General features: G+C 42.8%; 1 protein-coding gene across 1 annotated transcript in view; it reads right to left on the bottom strand.

Moving 5' to 3' along the window:
* Positions 1-13,225: 13,225 nt before the first annotated feature.
* Positions 13,226-20,202, bottom strand: part of LOC111955136 (trafficking protein particle complex subunit 9) — a 150,157-nt gene continuing 143,180 nt past the window's right edge. The window contains exons 20-21 of the mRNA XM_070436029.1: positions 13,419-13,537; positions 13,226-13,237 (exon numbers count right to left, since the gene is read on the bottom strand). Coding sequence (XP_070292130.1) covers positions 13,226-13,237; positions 13,419-13,537 — 131 coding nt within the window. The remainder of the gene's footprint in view (positions 13,238-13,418; positions 13,538-20,202) is intronic.

Genomic DNA, 20,202 nt, shown 5'->3' with positions numbered 1-20,202 from the left:
CACACACACACACACACACACACACACACACACACACACACACCTGGCAGATGTGACAATATGAAATCAGGTTAGGGCCAGCTCTGCTGAACCAGCCAGCCAGAGGTAACAGAGCTTATACAGTAAATCGAATCACCCTGGTGTTGTCCGGTTGGGACCTGCTGCTCTCAGATCAGTGATTAGTTAGCTCCTGACTAACACATCACACACACTGCTTCCCCCACCCTTACACGTCACTTCAACACACAGCCACTCAGATACACGGCACATTGAAGTGTACACAGACACTGAAACACACACCAAACCACAGATCCAAACCATAGACAGGGTTCCTAAACTATCCAAATCCCTTTCACAATGTTTCATTGTGGATCCAAATAAAGTATTATCAAAGTGTGTGTGTTGCTCTCTGAGTTCATATGTGAATATATATAATTTATACTAACTTTCAACAATAGCATACATTCACCATCACCACTGGGTCTGTCTGAGCTGGTCCAATCTCTCTCAAAACATCCCATTTAAATGAATGTAGATGATTACACTATAAATAAAAATAGAGTGTTTCCATGGCAATGCGGATCTCATCAATGCAGAATCTCTCACCAGGAGTGTTTTGGGCAGATTTGATCCCAGAGATACTGTGTGATGCCTGGTTCTAGTTTGCTTTGGTTCCCCCAATGCAATAGTCCATGAATCTCATGTATAACTTAAAGACAAGACGTCCAGGGCAATATTCACACTTCCACTGATGGGTTGTGCTGCAGTGGAGGATTTAGAGGCATTGTGAGTTCCTACAGAGGATAATAACATCCAGATTACATATGAAATGCCAGTCTACCTCACTAATTAGGCCGAGTCCACTAGTATGTACCAGAGCCTTTTACATTCAGACATACAGAGGGCAAGTCAAAAGTAAAGTGGGCCCAACATGGATCCTTGCAGGACCCCTTGAGGGACCCACATAGAACTTTTCCTTCTCCTGCCTGTTTAATGGCTGTGAGGCACACACACAGTGCTGTGTGGCAGGGAAGGTCAGTGTAATATCAGAAGGGGGCCTGCAGTGTGACTATAGAGGCAGAGCAGAGCGACCCAGAAAGTGCTGACGGAGCAGTGAGGGACAGACAGGTCGTCAGGGGGATGATGTATGGCCCTTATTCTCCTCCTCTGTCTCCTGGATAAGCTGMTCCAGGAGCGCACGCACACAGCTCACTGAATCATCAGGTCACTGCCAGAGGGGTGAGACTAAGGCCTCGGACACTCCACTCTATAACGGCTGATCACAGTGAGGTTACACTGGTGTCAAGGGGTGTTTGTGTGCGTTTACGTGTGAGTCCAGACGCGCAAAAAAATAAATATATCTATATATATATACACTCTCCTTCCAACTGTCCTCATCACCATCTTTCTATGGCTGGCAGCTTGGCTCTCTCAGGAAATAAAGTGCCCACATTAACACCTAGCTCTCATCTTTACACCCCCGTAACAAGCACATCTTACAACTTTAATTTCTATGACTTATCTATGAGTCCATCCCTACGGGGCCGGGTATCATTCACAAGACAAAACAGCACTAGAAATAGAAAATTAGACACACTAACAAACTCACATTTTGCGCAACCTTCACAATAACGATGTGATGTTCCAATCACAGCAATAACACTGGAAAGAGAGAACAGCTTCTAATAGAGATTCATAATTACATTCACGGCTCATCAAACTCATACCTGTGGAAACAGAAGAGGGGCGAGAGAAAGAGAGCGGGAAAGAGAGAGAAGAAAAGAACAGCAGATTCCCCTGCTCAGTCTCTACAGGGAGTCGGAGTGAAAGAAGAGGAAAGGGCTAGATGATGCAGTGTTCTGTGGACCCAGGGAGACAGGCATAACAAGCTGTGTGCCTGGGAGGGAACGAGGCCTGCTCTTTCTAGTCTCTAGTCTGTGTGAGTCACACACCACACACACCTTAGACTGAGACCAGAGGGTCTTGTCATCATACTGCGCCCTATAGGACACCACATCATCACATACTACCTCTGGTACATCTCCACCTCTTTCCCCACCTCTTTCTCCCCTCTCTCTCTCTCCCTCTCTTCGTACAAACAAAGTTTTATAACAGAAAACAAAAATTATGTTTCAGGTTTGTGTTTTCAGCTGTTTTAGTAGTTGTTTTTTACCCGTTGCTTGCCTCTTGAACAGGACCCAGTTAGCGGTTTCTCTGAGTAGGCTTGGGCGGTGTCCAGATTGTTATACTGACCTTGTGTCATCCCGGGATATTCGGTAATACCGGCACTGAACGCAAGGTTCGCTATTTTCAATCCGAAAGTTAGCAATGTTAACAACTACATATTAAATCCCATAGCAAATGCTAACTAAATGCTAACAAACACATGCAAACATTTCATATAGTCTCTTATATACACTATTTGCAGACATCCCAGCTAATAAAGTTATACAAGTAACTAAAAATTGCTACTCAGTTTTCTGCAAAACAAATATGAGACAGCAATGCTGTTGATCCAGGAGGGGATTCTCTGCTGTTACCAAGAGGAGCTTGATTGCGAGAAGCTAACCACTTAGCTACTGTAGATAACTAGCTACTACGTTAGCAAACCAAATAAACAACTGCAGAGCATTTAGCACATTTTAGACAGTTCACTTAATAGTTATAATACATCTAGCTGGCAAACATTTAGTTGTGATTTCCATGCTGTAACTAGATCACCTGGTGTGTGCTGCACAACAGTGAGAGACTCACAAGGCTCTGGTCTCTCGCCGTTGTGTGCTTGTAAACAAATACCATGTGACTGGGGACTACCGGTTCGATTCATAATGAAGTATTATGTGAAAGGTGAAATTAAGAATTAAATTACACAAGTTGACTGCAGCTATTTATAAAGGTAGACTCAGCTATATGACGTAGATGCAGAAAGTAAACTGTCAATTTCCGCAACAACTAAGAGTGTTGACGCACGAAGCTCAACTGTGAAGTGTGAAGTGAACCCGTGCACATACGCAGATGCTGTGTGTGACTGTGTGAGAGTGAAGTCTTGCATCTCGCTCATCTCAATATCTGCGGTGCTGCTCGTGGCAACGTCAAAGTCTCTATAAATATTCAAATGTAGAAAAAAATCAAATTTGTCAAATAAATATTTTCAATGGTATTGACGGTATTGAAAAACCATCCCGTGGCTATTTCCAAATACCCTGATAAACGGTATACCGCCCAAACCTACCTCTGAGGTGTCTGTCCCACCAGCAGGGCTGGCGTAAAGCTGGCAGCAGTTAGATGAAAGTGAATTAAACACAGCGTTAAGGTGAACAGATTAGAGGAATACAGTTGTTGGCACACATCCAGAGGAGAGGAGGGGAGCTTCTGATGATGCCACCTGATTGCTCAATTATCGTCAACGTAATTATCCTCCTCTCTCTCTCTCTATCCATCCATCCTTCTCTCAATCCATCGCGCTTAACAGCTGGCTCATGAATTCAAAGCTTACAAACTTTCACCAAGCTTACCAATGCCAACTGGGGAAGCTGTCAAAATCATACAATCTACAGAAGTAGCGGGGTTGGACAATAGAAACAGCAACAATGAAAGTACACCCAATTCCAATGATCTCTACTGACCTGACCCTGGTTACATTATACAATATCTCTGTCAGAGAGAGAAGATCAGGGGACTTGCCCATTATCTGCTAGTCAGCTATGAAAGCACTTCATTGTGAGAAATGGCCTTTCAAGAGGAACTATACAATGATTAAGTTCGGCATAGCCTCAGACTGTTCGCAAAGGTTATCAACGGTATCACATGAATAGCGATAGGGAAGAATAGAGAGAGAGATATAATTGGATTTTTAGAAATAACACCAGCGGCTGCTGTAACCCAGTATAAGGTGATTTAGAACATTGTGTGAAGTCTGGTATGCACATGCTCATTAAAATGTATGCTTTATTCGCCATGAAAGGTTGCACCTCCCCTTTCCACCCCTCAGTCGGAGGGCGTATGTGCGTGTGTGTGTGCACGTTTTTGTATTTTCCTCAGACAAACTCACAGGGAGATGGTGAGATGCACTCTATGTCTGTGAATATATCCACAAAGGACAACAGACTGAGCACATTTGTATCTTATGATTACSTCGTCCACTTCTCTCTGGATGGTCAACGGAGAGATATAAACACAAACATCATCATCAACGGATGGGGGGTAGAGGGGAGCAAAGAAACTTTGCATGAGATGTATGAGAGTTGATCCACAGGAGAGCAGCAGCAGAATCCCACACCTCCCTGAGCCCACTGTCAATGACGCCACACTTCAAAAGAGGTGCTGATGACTCAGCACTGCACTGGGCCTCAGTGTATGCGTGTGCGTGTGTTCGTGCGTGTCTGCGCATGCCTTTGCAAGTCCCACTGTAGACGTCAACTAAAAACACAAACAGGTACAATAAGCTAGCCCTACTTGTTCAAACACCTTAAGAAAATAATGAGAATGTCAGTTCTTCAAGAAAACATAGATTTCCATTTACCTTCTCCGTAGCTTGTTAAAGCCTTTATGTGATTCTGTAGTTCAGTTTAGTTCCTGATGCAGACGGGTTATTGCAAATGAAACATGACTCACATTGGCATCCATACTTCATATGGAACATAGAACTACTGCGCTGTTTGATCAGAATGCATCTCTAATACTTTGGAGAAACGATCATATCTAACGCAGAGACAACTGTGCTATAGGACTATATGATCGGAACACAACGATGGTCGCGATCAGAATAACGGAATAGCAAAACAAGTGCACTAACCAGTTCCTGTTCCCCTGTTTGTTTTATTGTGTATGTTTTGGTGGGGGGGTTTTGTCCATGAATGGCGCAGTACACTCTCTCAGAGTTACTGTAGCTAGGCCTAATGGTAAACAACAAAACGCTGAAAACAAATGTTTTTACACTGGGAGAGTTTTACAGTTGTGCCAGCAGGCAGCAGATCGAAGCTGCAGTGAAACTACCTCCATCAGTAGGCTGGGTCTGAACGTGTGGGCAGAGCTGGTCTCACATCAGCGCCAAGGAGGGAGGGAAAGATGGTAGGGGGGAGAGGGGGGAGAGTGGAGAGGGGAAAAAATAGCAACCAGCTGCCCTGTCGTCCACCCCCTCTCAAGCAGCCAACCGGCTTCAACTCCCTGGATTACATTAGATCCACAGAGCCCCTAGTCTCCGTCCCCTGCTCTACTCTGTTCTTTAACTGGAACTCTACTTCTGTGGCAGCTAGCCACCTCTACAGCCTGGTCTGAGGATGAGAACACTGATCTCTCTCTCTCTGTCAGCACGGGCCAGGGAAGGCCACTGTCTTTCATTAAGAAAATGCTTACATAGGACTTTGAGAGAGGGGGGGGGGGGGGGGGGGCAGGGGATAAGGAGAGCGGTGGTGAAAGGATTAATCAATTTATGGAAAGGTAAAGGTTCTGCCAATACAATATGAATGGAAGTAGAGGGATACAACATATTTAATATCGTCATCTTTATGGCTGCATGGTTTGTCATCACTTGCATTGTGTGGTGTAGGTTTGTTAATCTGCACCAGTGGTGTATTCATGGCTGCCAAGAGAAGGCAGGCTTACGTAYAAGAAATGGACAAAAAAATWATAATAATTWAAAAAAAATCTTTAGTCTCTGTGTTTCATAATTTTCCTTCAATTCGCAAGAGGCTGAATGAATCTCACCGGAAAAAGCATCTGAGTGAGCACAACTGTGCCCCTCCGTCTCTGTAGGCCATTTTTCTGAGGCTGTCTGGTCAGAAAGAGTATGACATTGTTGCCTCCCGTAGCATTGAACACAAGGGAAGCTAGCGAGTAAAAAAAGTGTCAAGGGAATTGTCCCTTTCCTAAATTAGCCATGGATGGAGGTAGGTATTTGGATTTGTGGTTTTACTTAATTCTCCATACTGGCCAACGATTATAACAGCAATTCTGATCCAACCATAAATTCATACATTGTGCCCCTGGCCTGAGAGAATGGAAGTAGATAGACGTAGAAGACTAATGTTAACTAGCTAGCTGGCTCATCATTGCCCATAAAAGGAATTTAGGATAGCGAGGAAGCATTTTGACCAGGTAGCCTAGAACAACAAAGAATAACTTCACCGAACAGATGTTGCTCTCTGGTTTTGTGATGAAACCAAAGTGTGGTTGAATTTATTCTGCCACTGTGTCTTCTTATTGTCTCAGCCTTAGGCCTGTATATCACGGTGTCAAGGCGTATGAACAAATAGGTTATAGAGCAAACAACGCAATTATTATTAACACAAATTGTAACACAAATTGTAATTGGCTTCCCCAATGATTTTACCCACACACCACTACTGATCTGCACAGAGTTGGTGGTTTTCAATATTAGATCATAAATGACTATAGGACCACCTGTTAAATGACTATAGCACCACCTGTTCAATGACTATAGCACCACCTGTTCAATGACTATAGCACCACCTGTTCAATGACTATAGCACCACCTGTTAAATGACTATAGCACCACCTGTTAAATGTCTATAGCACCACCTCTTAAATGACTATAGCACCACCTGTTCAATGATTATAGCACCACCTGTTCAATGACTATAGCGCCACCTGTTAAATGACTATAGCGCCACCTGTTAAATGACTATAGCGCCACCTGTTAAATGACTATAGCGCCACCTGTTAAACGACTATAGCGCCACCTGTTAAACGACTATAGCGCCACCTGTTAAACGACTATAGCGCCACCTGTTAAACGACTATAGCGCCACCAGGGTTAAATGACTATAGCACCACCTGTTAAATGATTATAACACCACCTGTTAAATGATTATAACACCACCTGTTAAATGACTATAGCACCACCTGTTAAATGAACCTGTTAAATGACTATAGCACCACCTGTTCAATGACTATAGCGCCACCTGTTAAATGACTATAGCACCACCTGTTAAATTGACTATGAGCACCAACCTGTTAAATGACTATAGCACCACCTGGTTAAATGACTATAGCACCACCTGTTAAATACCATAGCACCACCTGTTAATGACTATAGCACCACCTGTTCAATGACTTCACTATGCACCACCTGTTAAGACTATAGCACCAACCTGTTCAATGACTATAGCACCAACCTGTTAAATGACTATAGCACCACCTGTTTAAATGACTATAGCACCAGCTGTTAAATGACTATAGCGCCACCTGTTAAATGACTATAGCACCACCTGGTTAATGATTATAGCGCCACCTGTTAAATGACTATAGTGCCACCTGTTAAACAAAACTATAGCACCACTTGTTAAATGACTATAGCGCCACATGTTAAATGACTATAGCACCACCCTGTTAAATAACCTGTAAAATGACTATAGCAACACCTGTTTAAATTACTATAGCACACAGAATTATATTATTTGAGTTCAGAGGTTATAGTGCCATATTTACTACTGGCACTATAACCACAGAATTATTCCTAGCTTTATATTCCCATAGGTTTATATTGCTCAAAACTCAATGACATGTTTTATTGTATTTATTTAACATCTAACTTGCGAAACAGGTTAGCTTGGAAAACAAGGTCTGAACTCTGCTAAGCAACAGATTTATTTTACAGTCAGTGGTACTCTAAACCCAACCTGCTACGTTACTTCTCCCAACCTGCTACGTTACTTCTCCCAACCTGCTACGTTACTTCTCCCAAACTGCTACGTTACTTCTCCCAACCTGCTACGTTACTTCTCCCAACCTGCTACGTTACTTCTCCCAACCTGCTACGTTACTTCTCCCAACCTGCTACGTTACTTCTCCCAACCTTTACTTACTTCTCCCAACCCTTACTTACGTCTCCCAACCTGCTACGTTACTTCTCCAAATCTGCTACGCTACCTCCCAACCGCTTCGTTACTTCTCCCAACCTGCTACGTTACTTCTCCCAAACCTGCTACGTTACTCTCCCAACCGCTTCGTTAATTCTCCCAACCTGCTTCGTTAAATTCTCCAACAACCGGCTTCGTAATTCTCCCAACCGGCTCCGTAATTCTCCCAACCGGCTTCGTTAATTCTCCCAACGGCTTCGTTAATTCTCCCAACCGGCTTCGTTAATTCTCCCAACCGGCTTCGTTAAGTCTCCCAACCGGCTTCGTTAATTCTCTCAACCGGCTTCGTTAATTCTCCCAACCGGCTCGTTAATTCTCCCAACCTGTTCTTCCAACGCTCGTTATCTCCCAACCTGCTTCGTTAATTCTCTAAACCGCTTCGTAATTCTTCTAACCTGCTTCGTTAATTCTCCTAACCTGCTTCGTAATTCTCCCACCTGTACGTACTTCTCCCAACCTGCTACGTTACTTCTCCCAACCTGCTACGTTACTTTCTCCCAACCTGCTACGTTACTTCTCTCCCAAACCTGCTACCTACTTCTCCCAACCTTCTATGTTACTTCTCCCAACCTGCTTCTTAATTCTCCCAACCTGCTTCGTTACTTCTCCCAACCTGCTTCGTTACTTCTCCCAACCTGCTTCGTTACTTCTCCTAAACCTGCTTCGTTAATTCTCCTAACGCCGTTAATTCTCCTAACCGGCTTCGTTAATTCTCCTAACTCGCTTCGTTAATTCTCCTAACCGGCTTCGGTTAATTCTCCCAACCGGCTTCGTATTCTCCCAACCTGCTTCGTTAATTCTCCTAACCTGCTTCGTTAATTCTCCTAACCTTGCTACCGAAAAAGTCACTTCCGGTTGGAGCTGTATACCACCTAGTCAAAACCCCTGAACAGACACTAAGGCCTACCTCCCAACCTCTACATCCAGCCCCAAAATAACAACAGTCACTCACACAGCATTTATTTTGGAAAGATTCATTCATGTAAAGTTAGAATAGAGTCCAAGAATTGATCCTGTGGAACACCCACATTTGATCTCAAGGAGTCTAACGTCACAGAGGTAAACTCACGACCTTAGGGCAACTGGCATTCAGGGCCACCCCCCGCACATTGACTCTGTACCACTACCCGTGTACATAGTCTCGGCAATTGTTATTTTATGCTGCTCTTTAAATTACTTGTTCCTTTATATCTTATTTCTTATTCATATTTTTTCAACTGCATTGTTGTTAGGGGCTTGTAAGTAGCACTTCACAGTAAGGTCAAGTAAGGCCTGTTGTATTCGCACATGTGAATAATTTGATTTAGAGACTTGTCTAAACCCAATATAAGAATACGAATTCAATTGTGCTTCACCACCTCCCAGTTCCCTCCCATTAGTTTTTTAATTTATTTTAGTTATGCACCAAGTAGGCTAGTGTGAGAACATGTTCTAATTATACATACTGGCGAACGCTGGCCAAGAGCATAAAGCAAAGCAGTTCGGCACACATACAACAGAGTTACACATGGGAATAAACAAACATACAGTCAAAAAAAGTTAAAGAAAAAGTCTATATACAGTGTGTGCAAATCAGTAAGAGGATAAGGAACGAGAGTAAGACAGTTAATGATGAGAGCCCAATAAGTTAACGAATTATAGACAATTAAAGACGTGGAAATGGTAGATAACGAGCGTTTGCGGATTGAGAGAATGCAATGTATGCATTAGAGTGAGAAGGATACTGAGGTAGCAAAGCGTAACCGAGCAAGATAAATAGAATAGAAGGTGTACAGGGAGTATATGGGATGAGGTGTTGGATGGCTATTTACAAGTCGGTCCAGTCAGTACAGGTTGCCGATAGTAAACGTTACAGTATAGTTACCGCTAGACAGCCCGTCAGAATGCATCCACTCTTTCCACTGGCTTTTAAAAACTATGCAGACTATTTACTCCGTCTTGATGGTCCACTAGGATGGAGTTTCGGCTTATAATTCAACCTGAATCTTCTAACATTTTCTGTTTCTAATTCAACCTGAAATTCCTGCTCAAGACCATATTGCAGTCTCAGGAGCAGTAGAAAATAAGCAGGGTAAACTAGAACATCAGGGTTTAACTCGCACCACACCCCTAGACATTTGGGTATTTGAAGACAGCGTGGGATGGAGAGCGGTATCTTGAGGGGTTCGGGCACGCACACACACACGCACGGCACGCACGCACGCACGCACGCACGCACGCACGCACGCACGCACGCACGCACGCACGCACGCACGCACGCACACACACACACACACACACAGCTCTGCCTTGAAATGGCCCTGATGCCATCTGCCTGCTGAGTAGAGGGAGCTACCCAAACTCAATGTCCCAGCCAAACGTCATGCCGTGAATGTTTCTTTTCCACAGTGAGTCTGGATTTGAGTCCCTCCCCAACGATTTCTAGAATGCAAACACATTCTAACCAGAGCCAGAACACACGTGGATAAAGCGGAGTTTTGAAAATACGTCATTGGCTTTGATACTCCAATTGGTTAGAGACGATCCAAACTCCGATGACTTTGTCTTGTACAACACCCCTCAATTTGACGTCACCAGAAACGACTTCAACGACAGCAGTCTCAGACTGAAGTATCTAGCGAATGACAAAYCAGCGGAAGAATTCAGTTAGAATCATCAGACAAAAGGGAGCTAGGTTCAGGAGGGTAAATGAATGAGCATGTCATCCCCGATGAGTGAGATATCCCCAATCATAAAGACCAGTGAGTTTATAGACTTCTCTCTACTCCCCTGTTCTCCTCCCCAGGCCTAACACTCGAACCTCTCTCTCTAACCAACCTCCCCATATGATGGAGCGGAGTGTCCTATTCTCACACTATTCTCTTCCTGTACTACCTGTGAGTCACACAAACATGTGCAGGTAAGAGAGACACTAGAGAGACGCTACAGAGRAACACTGACACACAAGCATACGCAAACACTACCAAACAAACACAAATGTGCACTGCACACAGACACAACATACCACACACAGCAAGACCTCAGGGAAAAGACAGAGTGGAAATAGACAGGAAGAAAGGCAGAGCGGGGATAGTCAAACTCACACCTTTGCTTCCTGTCGATGGATTACAGAACGGTCTTATTTTATTACATTGTATTTCCTGGGAATCGTCGAGCATAATAGGCACGCATGCCAACAACTGCTCACACAGGCACACACACACGCGCGCACACACACACAGAGGCACACAGACACACACACACGCGCGCACACACACACGCGCGCGCACAGACACGCGCACACACACACACACAGGCACACAGACACACACAGATACACACAAAGACACACACAGACACACACGCACACACAGGCACACACAGACACGCTCACCCCCCATGTATTCCTGTGGCATTTCCAGGCAGGCTGGGATGTGTAGCTAACTACTGTAACAAATGCAGAAGCACGGAGTAGAAATATCATAATGAGAAGGAATAGGAAAGTTCACCAGGTGGCTCAGAGGGAAATATCACTGGTTCCTATTGGACAGGCAGCCTGATCAGCAAGGAGGTGGGGAAAGGTAGGTTAACACACATACAAGCAGGAAGGTGGATACAAGCTTATCAAACACATCACTGTGAAGGCTAAGACAAAACATAATCTGTGAAGTAGAATTACAGCGTGGAAAAATAAGTTGGTTGACCCAATCTGTGCACATAACACGGCATTTCAGCTGCATACAGGATCCATGAGATACGTGATTACGAAATCATGGCTTTCAATAGAAAGTACATTTAATATGAGCAAAAACTGACAACAAAAAAAGCCATCAATATAGCTTTTAGTTGTTGTTTTAATTAAGAAATAGTGGGCWGACAACTATGATATGAGTGATATTACGCATGACCTGCACTAGAACCAGTAGGCCAGCTAAGTACAAATCTAGAGTGTGAGTCAGACTAAAAACAATGTTGCAGCAAAACGACGAGTCAGATGCCTCAGGAGATATGAATCCGTATAGCATCGTACATAGTCAAACACTGGTAGGGGAAACATTCATTAACATTCAGAAGGTTCAGTCTAACCAGCAGGAGAGTTTCCATTTATGTGCAAATCACCCCTTATCCATACCGCCTCACAAATTCACACGCACACACAGGACTATGTTATGGCAATGCTCCCACATTGTGTAATTGGTCGGTTCTGGGATTACCTCTGCAGCTAAACTGCCAAACAGCATAATCTGCACTGAGACTCTGAGCTGCCTGTCTGTCATTCTCTACTCCGTTCTTAACAAGCTCCACCAGCCGACTGATGGAACGGACAGCTTCATATTTACAGTGGAGAGTTGGAGGGCAGCATAAGGGAATTAAGAATGACATTCTTCCTCCGGTATAGATGCTCTATGTGTAATGGGTTAGATCAGGCGTCAGTGACATGCTGACCACGTGCGCGAGCGTTGCAAAATAAATGTACACATACATGCTATTCAATCATTGCACCGTACGGGGCTCGCGCATGTCTGCGTAGCCAGGCGCTAAAATAGAACTTGGTTCTATTTGTGARGATTGACGCGCTGCAAGTCCTGCCTCTCCCATCTCCTCATTGGTTTTTAGGAGCATATACCCACGTGGGTGATTGAAAGATGAACTGAGGGCCACACTCCAGTCCAGTTGGTAGTGGTAATGCACCTTAAAGTTGGTTGCCAACCACCATATAAAGTCCAAAGAAGAAGAAGCCTGAAGGAGGAGCGATTACTAGAAACTTTTACCCTTTTATCTGTGAATTAATTGTCGGAGTAGAGGACTTTGTGCATTTCAGGAAAAATAACAACACAATGTTTATATCCCAGGACAAATTCACTAGCAACAGCAAGCTAGCTAGCTAAATTGTCATGAACGTTGAATGCTTTTCGACCTGTCCCCAAATGAATATAGTTGGTTCAGAGATGGTTTTGATATTTCAACCTGCGTGTCCTGATCGCGTCTGGTGTGGGGGGACAAAATCAACATGCGCGCGAGCGGTCTGGTCAGCATGTGAAAAAGTGTTGTGAAATAAATAGTTGTAATTGCATTTTTAACGAACTCTACAACACCAAAGCCTCACACACACGCACACGCACACACATCCAGAGAATGTAGTTCAGCAAGGCATCAGCCTGTTCTCTCCACTGATTGAGATCAGCTGCACCCTGATAGAGACACGCCACATTAACTCTGTGTACCTTCTTGTCTATGTGTGAAAAGCTGCAGTTAGCCTCTCTGTCTGTCGGTCTGCCTGTCCTCAGCTCCCTCCCTGCTTTTTAAACAAACAGCTACACTCACCCTAATTACCACAACACGAGGCTTGTTAACTATCTGCAGCATCAGAAAATGGGCTGAGAGACAGACAGCAACACAAGGAGGGAAATAAAACAACCTTCGGGAAGTCATGAAATGCAAATGAGTAAAGTCTCACGTAAATGATTAAGTAGAGAAATGTTCCTGCTGAAATCTCACTGTGGTAATAAAAGAGAACCTAGTTAAGAGAAGATGAGAGCAGAGGGGTGTCAGTCCTACCTTGARGTGGTTGTAGTCTGTCCTGCTGGACTCGCTGCCCAGGGGCTTGGTCTCGGCCCGGGGTTTGAGGACTTGTCTCAGGGGGCTGGAGATGGGAAGGCCTGTCACACTGATCCCATCTGGAACAGCAGCAGAGACGATCAGCCAGTCAGGAGACACAAAACTACAGTAACCCCAGACTTAATATAATTTAACTATATTGACAGTTGTTAAAACGCACATACAAACATATTAGAGTGAGAGAGTTTCCCTAATCTCAAAGTATTTCCTGGTCGAATCAGGAGCAACTCCCATCTCTTCTTCATACATGAGGACATGATCATTTAAATACATTTTATGAGCAGAATATGTAACAGCAGCTCACAGGCCTATCCTTTTTTATATGGTTTTAATGCAGAGTTCAGAGCAGTAAACAACATAATCCTGCACAGAGCTTCAGAGGACCATCAAACAGCCATATCAGCTCTCTGTATTAATGTGTACTGAAGGGTTCCTACTTTCAGCTAGCCATGCTACAAACCATCTCATAGTGTGACGTAGGCACTGAGCACACAGTTTCTCTGACGTTCGTGGAAACATATTTGTCTCCAAAGGGAATCACTGGGTTAGCTGCTGCAAAGATCTGGGCCACAACCCAACACACACAAAGAAATGGGAACGACATGGTAGGAATAAAAGTTCAAACAGTTAGAGTCCGCCAGCTTTGACTCCATATTCCTCTTTGGTACAAAGCTTTCCAACACATTCTACTGACATGGCTGGCATTTGTGATTAGCACTCCACAAGCGGATAACCAGGGCCCAGAATCACAAAACACCGACGCAAAAACTTAGGACGCTTCTTAAGAAAAGAAATAAGCAGTTCCTCAACAATATCTTGAGATTTCATAATTTTCTTACGAACTTCTCAAATATCTTCTTGTTGCTCAGCAACTGTTTTAGCTAGCTATCAAGCTAGCAATGTCAATCATGGTAGCATATTTCTTACTGAGATTACTGTTCTAAACTGTGTAATTGGGTTTAAAATAATCAATACTGAAACTTTCAGATGAAGTTTGTGAGTGAATTCAACATGTTCAATTTCTTTCATGAGTTTCTTCTCTCACTGCCCTGAGATTAAGACAAGCTTTTAGCCATCTTGGAATTTCCCAAAACCTTTTTTTTCAATAATATAATTTCTTCTTAATGATTTGCTTATTAAGGAGAAACAGGAAATACTGTAAGAACATTTCCAAGAATCATTTTGAGGAATAGCAACTTTGCTTAACTTTCTTCTTAAGTCTATAGTTAAGGAAAACATTGTAGTTAAGAAGAAATGTTTTCTTAAGAAGGTTTTGTGAATCTGGGCCCAGGTCCATTTCCATAAAGCCTCCCAGAGTAGAACTGCTGATCTCAGATCAGTTTAGCCTTTTAGATTATAATGAATGAGATTACATGGACAGGGCACATCTGAGATGCTTTGTGAATATGAGCCCAGAACCACTACAGCTGACATAGTGTCAGTCAGTCAGCATTGTTGCTTTGTCATTTTCCATATCCTACTCACAGAAACAGATTAGATATGCATCCAGACAAAGGGAGGTGGATGGAAAGAGGAAGAGAGAACACTGATAAACAGTATCTTTATTGACTAGTGCCTCCATTAAGGCCTACAGCCTGTTTCCAGACACAAATACATCTTCATGTCTAATCCTGATAGAGAGTGAGGGCAGGAGAGAGACAGAGATAAAGAGACAAACAGAGAGAGAGACAGAGAGTGCATAACGGGCGGAGAGATTGAAGACGACATCACTCAACATCATCCCTCTTTCCTTGCCATCACCCTCCGTCTATCCCTGCCTCTTTCTCTCTCAATCTATCTCTCCATCTGCCTAGTGAGAGTCTGCGACTATAAATCACTACAGATTATATTAGTGACAGTGAATTGATCTAATACAGAATGATATACTGAAAATCAACATCAACAAAGTCTTCCACAAGAGATGAGGTAATGTGAATCTCTGCAATGCCACCTTTTGGCTCTACACACACTTGTGCTTTTCCTGGAAGGTGAGTCAAGGCTATTGTAGTAAAAGGGAGCCTATGACTGATTGCATTGCAAACAGAAACGCTTCTTCAATGTCCTTTCGAGGGGAGAGGAACATAAGGCTGTAAAATACAAGGCAACAAAGTCCCGTTCTGCTCCGTGGAGTGAGAGAGAGACAACACCTGAACATCTGGGCAGAGAGGTCGAATCTGGGAGTAGCTAGCAAAGGACCTTTGACCGCCATTAACATACATTGGTTTATTAGAAGCATCACGTAGACAGACATTTTCCTCCCTACACAACGAGAGAGAGAGAGAGAAAGAGTATTCACAAGGCGTCTCAGAGTAGGAGAGAGTGGCGGGACAGAGAGAAGAATACCCAATTCCTCGGCTGGTATTATTTTAGGAGCTATATGATTCACAAGTAACCCAGCCCAGGTGAGACTGACAGATAATGCGAGACGGAGAGAAAATAAGACGGGTAAATAATAGTGGCTCTTTTCAAAAGCCCACACTTTCTGCTGTCATTATTACGACATCAAACATCCAAATTACAAGGACGCAGGCAGTCTCTTTCAGATGGAGGGAGAGAGAGCAGAAGAAGGAGAAATGGAGAGAGATGGAGAAACAGGGAGAGAGAGAGAATAAGAGCAAGAAAGAGATCAGAAGAGAAAGAGATGAGAGGGAGAGAAGAGAGAGGGAATAAGAGAGTGAGGTAATGCAGGATCTGAACAAATTATTGCCATCATTACTCACAGCCATTTGAGTCATACTAAATACAGCATTACAGACAGAACCACATCATCCAGACAGACAGAGCAAATAAAGAAGTTATTTTACAATCAATCCCTCACACTCCCTTACCTTCAGCAGTACCCTGCTCATAATGCTGTGAGATGGTCCTCATCACATTTATCTTGTGAGGTGACAAAGTGAACAACATATCTTCCATCATCCATCTTATTGTCATTTTACATCTACGAATGCTTATGTACTGCTTACGAATGTATTATGTATGGCTTATGACTGTTAAAGACATGCTCAGGTACTTTGACGACAAGAAAGTCTTTTTTAAACTTCCTGCTTTGGGCTGGATGTGTTGTATTTATTTTACCTTTATTAAACTAGGCAAGTCATATAACAACAAATTCTTATTTTCAATGACGGCCTAGGAACACTGCCTTGTTCAGGGGCAGAACGATAGATTATTACCTTCAGCTCGGGTTTTCAATCTTGCAACCTTTCGGTTACTCTTAAGTTGGGAATCAAATATTTTTGACAGAAAGAAATGTGCAAAGATATTCACATAGACATAGAAAAGTTTTATGAAATAAGCGGTGACAAAGTATCAATGTCCAACAATTATGAAAGAGATTTATTTTCAATAAATAATTGGTCAATTAAGTCCATAATGGGGTTCATAGGACTGACCAAAATATATTTCAGTTCAAATGTCAGGTTTCAATAGCACTTTAAAACGGCCGCTGCACTCTGCTGATTCAGTCAATATAAGAATTGGTCCCTTGAAATGAAGGGCCATTCAGTCGACACACTGGGCTGAATAGAACAGACTCATTGAGCTGCTGTCTCAATGGTTCCTGCTTCCAGAACTGAACAGATTAAGACATTACAATGACGTATAAAAGCTTCGTAATAGTGGGGAGTCAGTCAATTGTGGAACTGATCTTCATATAATAAATAAGACAATTCACTCCGAATACCTCACAAAGTCATATCTAGGTACATCTGAGGAAAATATTTGTTTATTTTCCCTCAAATAAATGCAGTCTGTCAATCTTCTGCATATTCTGTAATCATATCGCTAAGGTAATGTGATTACCTGAATAGGCCTACTCTGCCGAGCAAGGACAAATCGCAACTCCCTCCACTCCAAAACGGAATGACATCTGCGAAGAAGCCCGTTGACTGACAGATATTCTAGCTGCGGTACATTGGGATCATTGCGAGCGGAGCAACGAGCAACAAGAAGGTTATAACACAGCCTCCCCACCCTGTCCCTTTGTAATTGTGCCGGCTTTTCTAAATGCATCTCCCTGGCTGTTTTAATTCCCTTTAATGATGTTGTTGTACGCTGAGATTTTACCATCCATGGGCTAATGTGTTTACGCTGTCTGCTCCGCACTGCTTTTACATTCTCCCCGCCTCCCTAGGACGACCAGACCCTACTCAATAGCTCTTATTGAGATGGAGAGGACGACTAGAGCACTGGCTGGAGATTTCAGCCAACACACACAGAACAATATAAAATATGCTACTTAGCATACGCTTTTATCCAAAGCCAATTAGTAGAGTGATTGCATACATGTTCCATACATTTTAAGAAAGGGAATGTGATCCCTGTGGGAATTGAACCCACAACTAGGGCTAGCAAAATTATTGTAGAATCGCGTAACCGTCCATTATGGTAAAAAAAAGAAGTTGTAACCTTTTACACTCATACCCTTATACGGGTTGAAAATGGCACTGATAAACACCTAAATTGGAACACAGTGGTTGTACAGTAACATGCTCAGTGGAGGCTCCTCAGAGGAGGAAGGGGAGGACCATCCTCAGTAAATTTTTATTTATTTAAATGAGACATTTAAAGAGTTATCCTTTTTAGATAAAACTATACTAAATATATTCACGTCACCAAATAATTGATTAAAACACACAGTTTTGCAATGAATGTCTACAGTAGCCTCAACAGCACTCAGTAGGGTAGCACCATGGTGTAGCCAGAGGACAGCTAGCTTCTGTCCTCCTCTGGGTACATTGACTTCAATACAAAACCTGGGAGGCTCATGGTTCTCACCCCKTTCAATAATATTCCTACCTTCACCAATTACTTATACAGTAATTATGACAACTTCCGGAGGACGTCCTCCAACCTATCAGAGCTCTTGCAACATGAACTGACATGTTGTCCAACCAATCAAAAGATCAGATAATTAATCTAGAACTGAAATCATAAACTACAGATAGCTTGCACTGCAGTGCATAAAATGTGGTGAGTAGTTGACTCAAAAAGAGAGAAAGACAATTGTTMAACAGCTTTGAACAAATTAATTTCTTCAAAATTGAAAGAAGTGAGAGCGATATTTCATCATTTAAAAAAAAACGTTATTATCGCTAGAAAATGCAGCTAGATAGTTTAGCCTACTCAAACACCCGGCTCAAACAGAGGGATGCTATGTCAGCTAGCTGGCTATGACTATCCAACACAACACCGGAACTCTTCCAAGTCAAGGTAAGCTTTTGGTTTTACCAATTTATTGCCACCGGGGACCGCCAGTGTATCTGCTAAACTGCTTACTGACAGTACACTGTACTGCATGATTGTAGCAGGTTTACTAACATGTTAGTTCTATTAGCTATGTTGACTATGACGTTACTTTAACAAATATGGTGACAACGATGTAGGCTGTGTGTAGCGGTTATGATGTGGTTTGGAAAGGTTTTTTCACCTGGTCACATACAGCTGAATTCCACAAGCGAAGGGAAAAGGTGAGAGGAGGAGAGTGCATAGATGCAAGAAGAAATACAACATGGCTGCTTTAAAAGTGAACTTTGTTTACATGTGATCAGGCGTACATTCATTCCGCCAATTCTGTTTAAAAACCTTTCTTAAACGGAAGGAAACAGTGATGCACATACCTTAATTTGTCCAATATAAACTATCATTTGCAACTGTTGGACTAATGATTACTATGGAACACCGTTAAAATATAACAACAATAGTCTATTGTCAACTCACAATTCATGACAATCACTGGATTAGGTTGCACATCAACATATCTTGAACCATGCATTCCTGCATGGACATGTTAGATGAAACTTCTTACTTCTTGAATAGCCTACCATCTCAGTAGTCTATTAAACAGTCTAACGCACAGCAAACTACTTTAGAAGGTGAATGATAACAAATGTATTCTATTGCGTGACTCAGCGGGAAAAAAATTGTACTACCAAATCATGGGCTGGTGAAAATGTTAGTCTGGAGCCCTGTCAAGGGGTGTGATTTTATATCTGCTGCAGAGTAATGTATTATTCTGCTAATTTGGCTGTTGGGAAGAAAATCATGCGATAGGATGTTACGCAGAAAAATATGTTGGTGGGACAAGGCTATGTACAGGTAACTGCCAAAATAATGGAAACACGAGTAAATTACAGATACAAAGTATATTGAAAGCAGGTGCTTCCACACAGGTGTAGTTCCTGAGTTAATTAAGCAATTAACATTCCATCATGGGTCATGTATGAAAATGCTCGGCAGGCCATTATTTTGGCTACCATGGCTATGCCCCATTGGATGACAATGCCCCCATTCCCCATGAGTGGTCTCTGAATGGTTTGATGAGCATTAAAATGAGGTAAACCATATGCCATGGCCGTCTCAGTCACCAGATCTCAACCCAATTGAACACTTATGGGAGATTCTGGAGCGGCGCCTTAGCATTTTCCACCGGCATCAACAAAACACCAAATTATGGAGATTCTTGTGGAAGAATAGTGTCACATCCTTTCAATAGAGTTTCAGACACTTGGCGAATCTATGCCAAGGTGCATTGAAGCTCTTCTGGCTCGTGGTGGCCCAACGCCCTATTTGCATGACAATGAATAGTCTCTCAAAATTCCATAATCATCACAGTCCTACCCACAACCATGATATTGCTAGTGCCACACTCTTACCAACTGAGCTTACATAACATAAAATACACACACACAAAGAGAACAGCAGCATTAAAAGCAGACCAGGC

The sequence above is a fragment of the Salvelinus sp. IW2-2015 genome, linkage group LG30, assembly GCF_002910315.2.
Source record: "Salvelinus sp. IW2-2015 linkage group LG30, ASM291031v2, whole genome shotgun sequence".
NCBI lineage: Eukaryota > Metazoa > Chordata > Actinopteri > Salmoniformes > Salmonidae > Salvelinus > Salvelinus sp. IW2-2015.
This window is presented reverse-complemented; position numbering and strand designations above follow the sequence as displayed.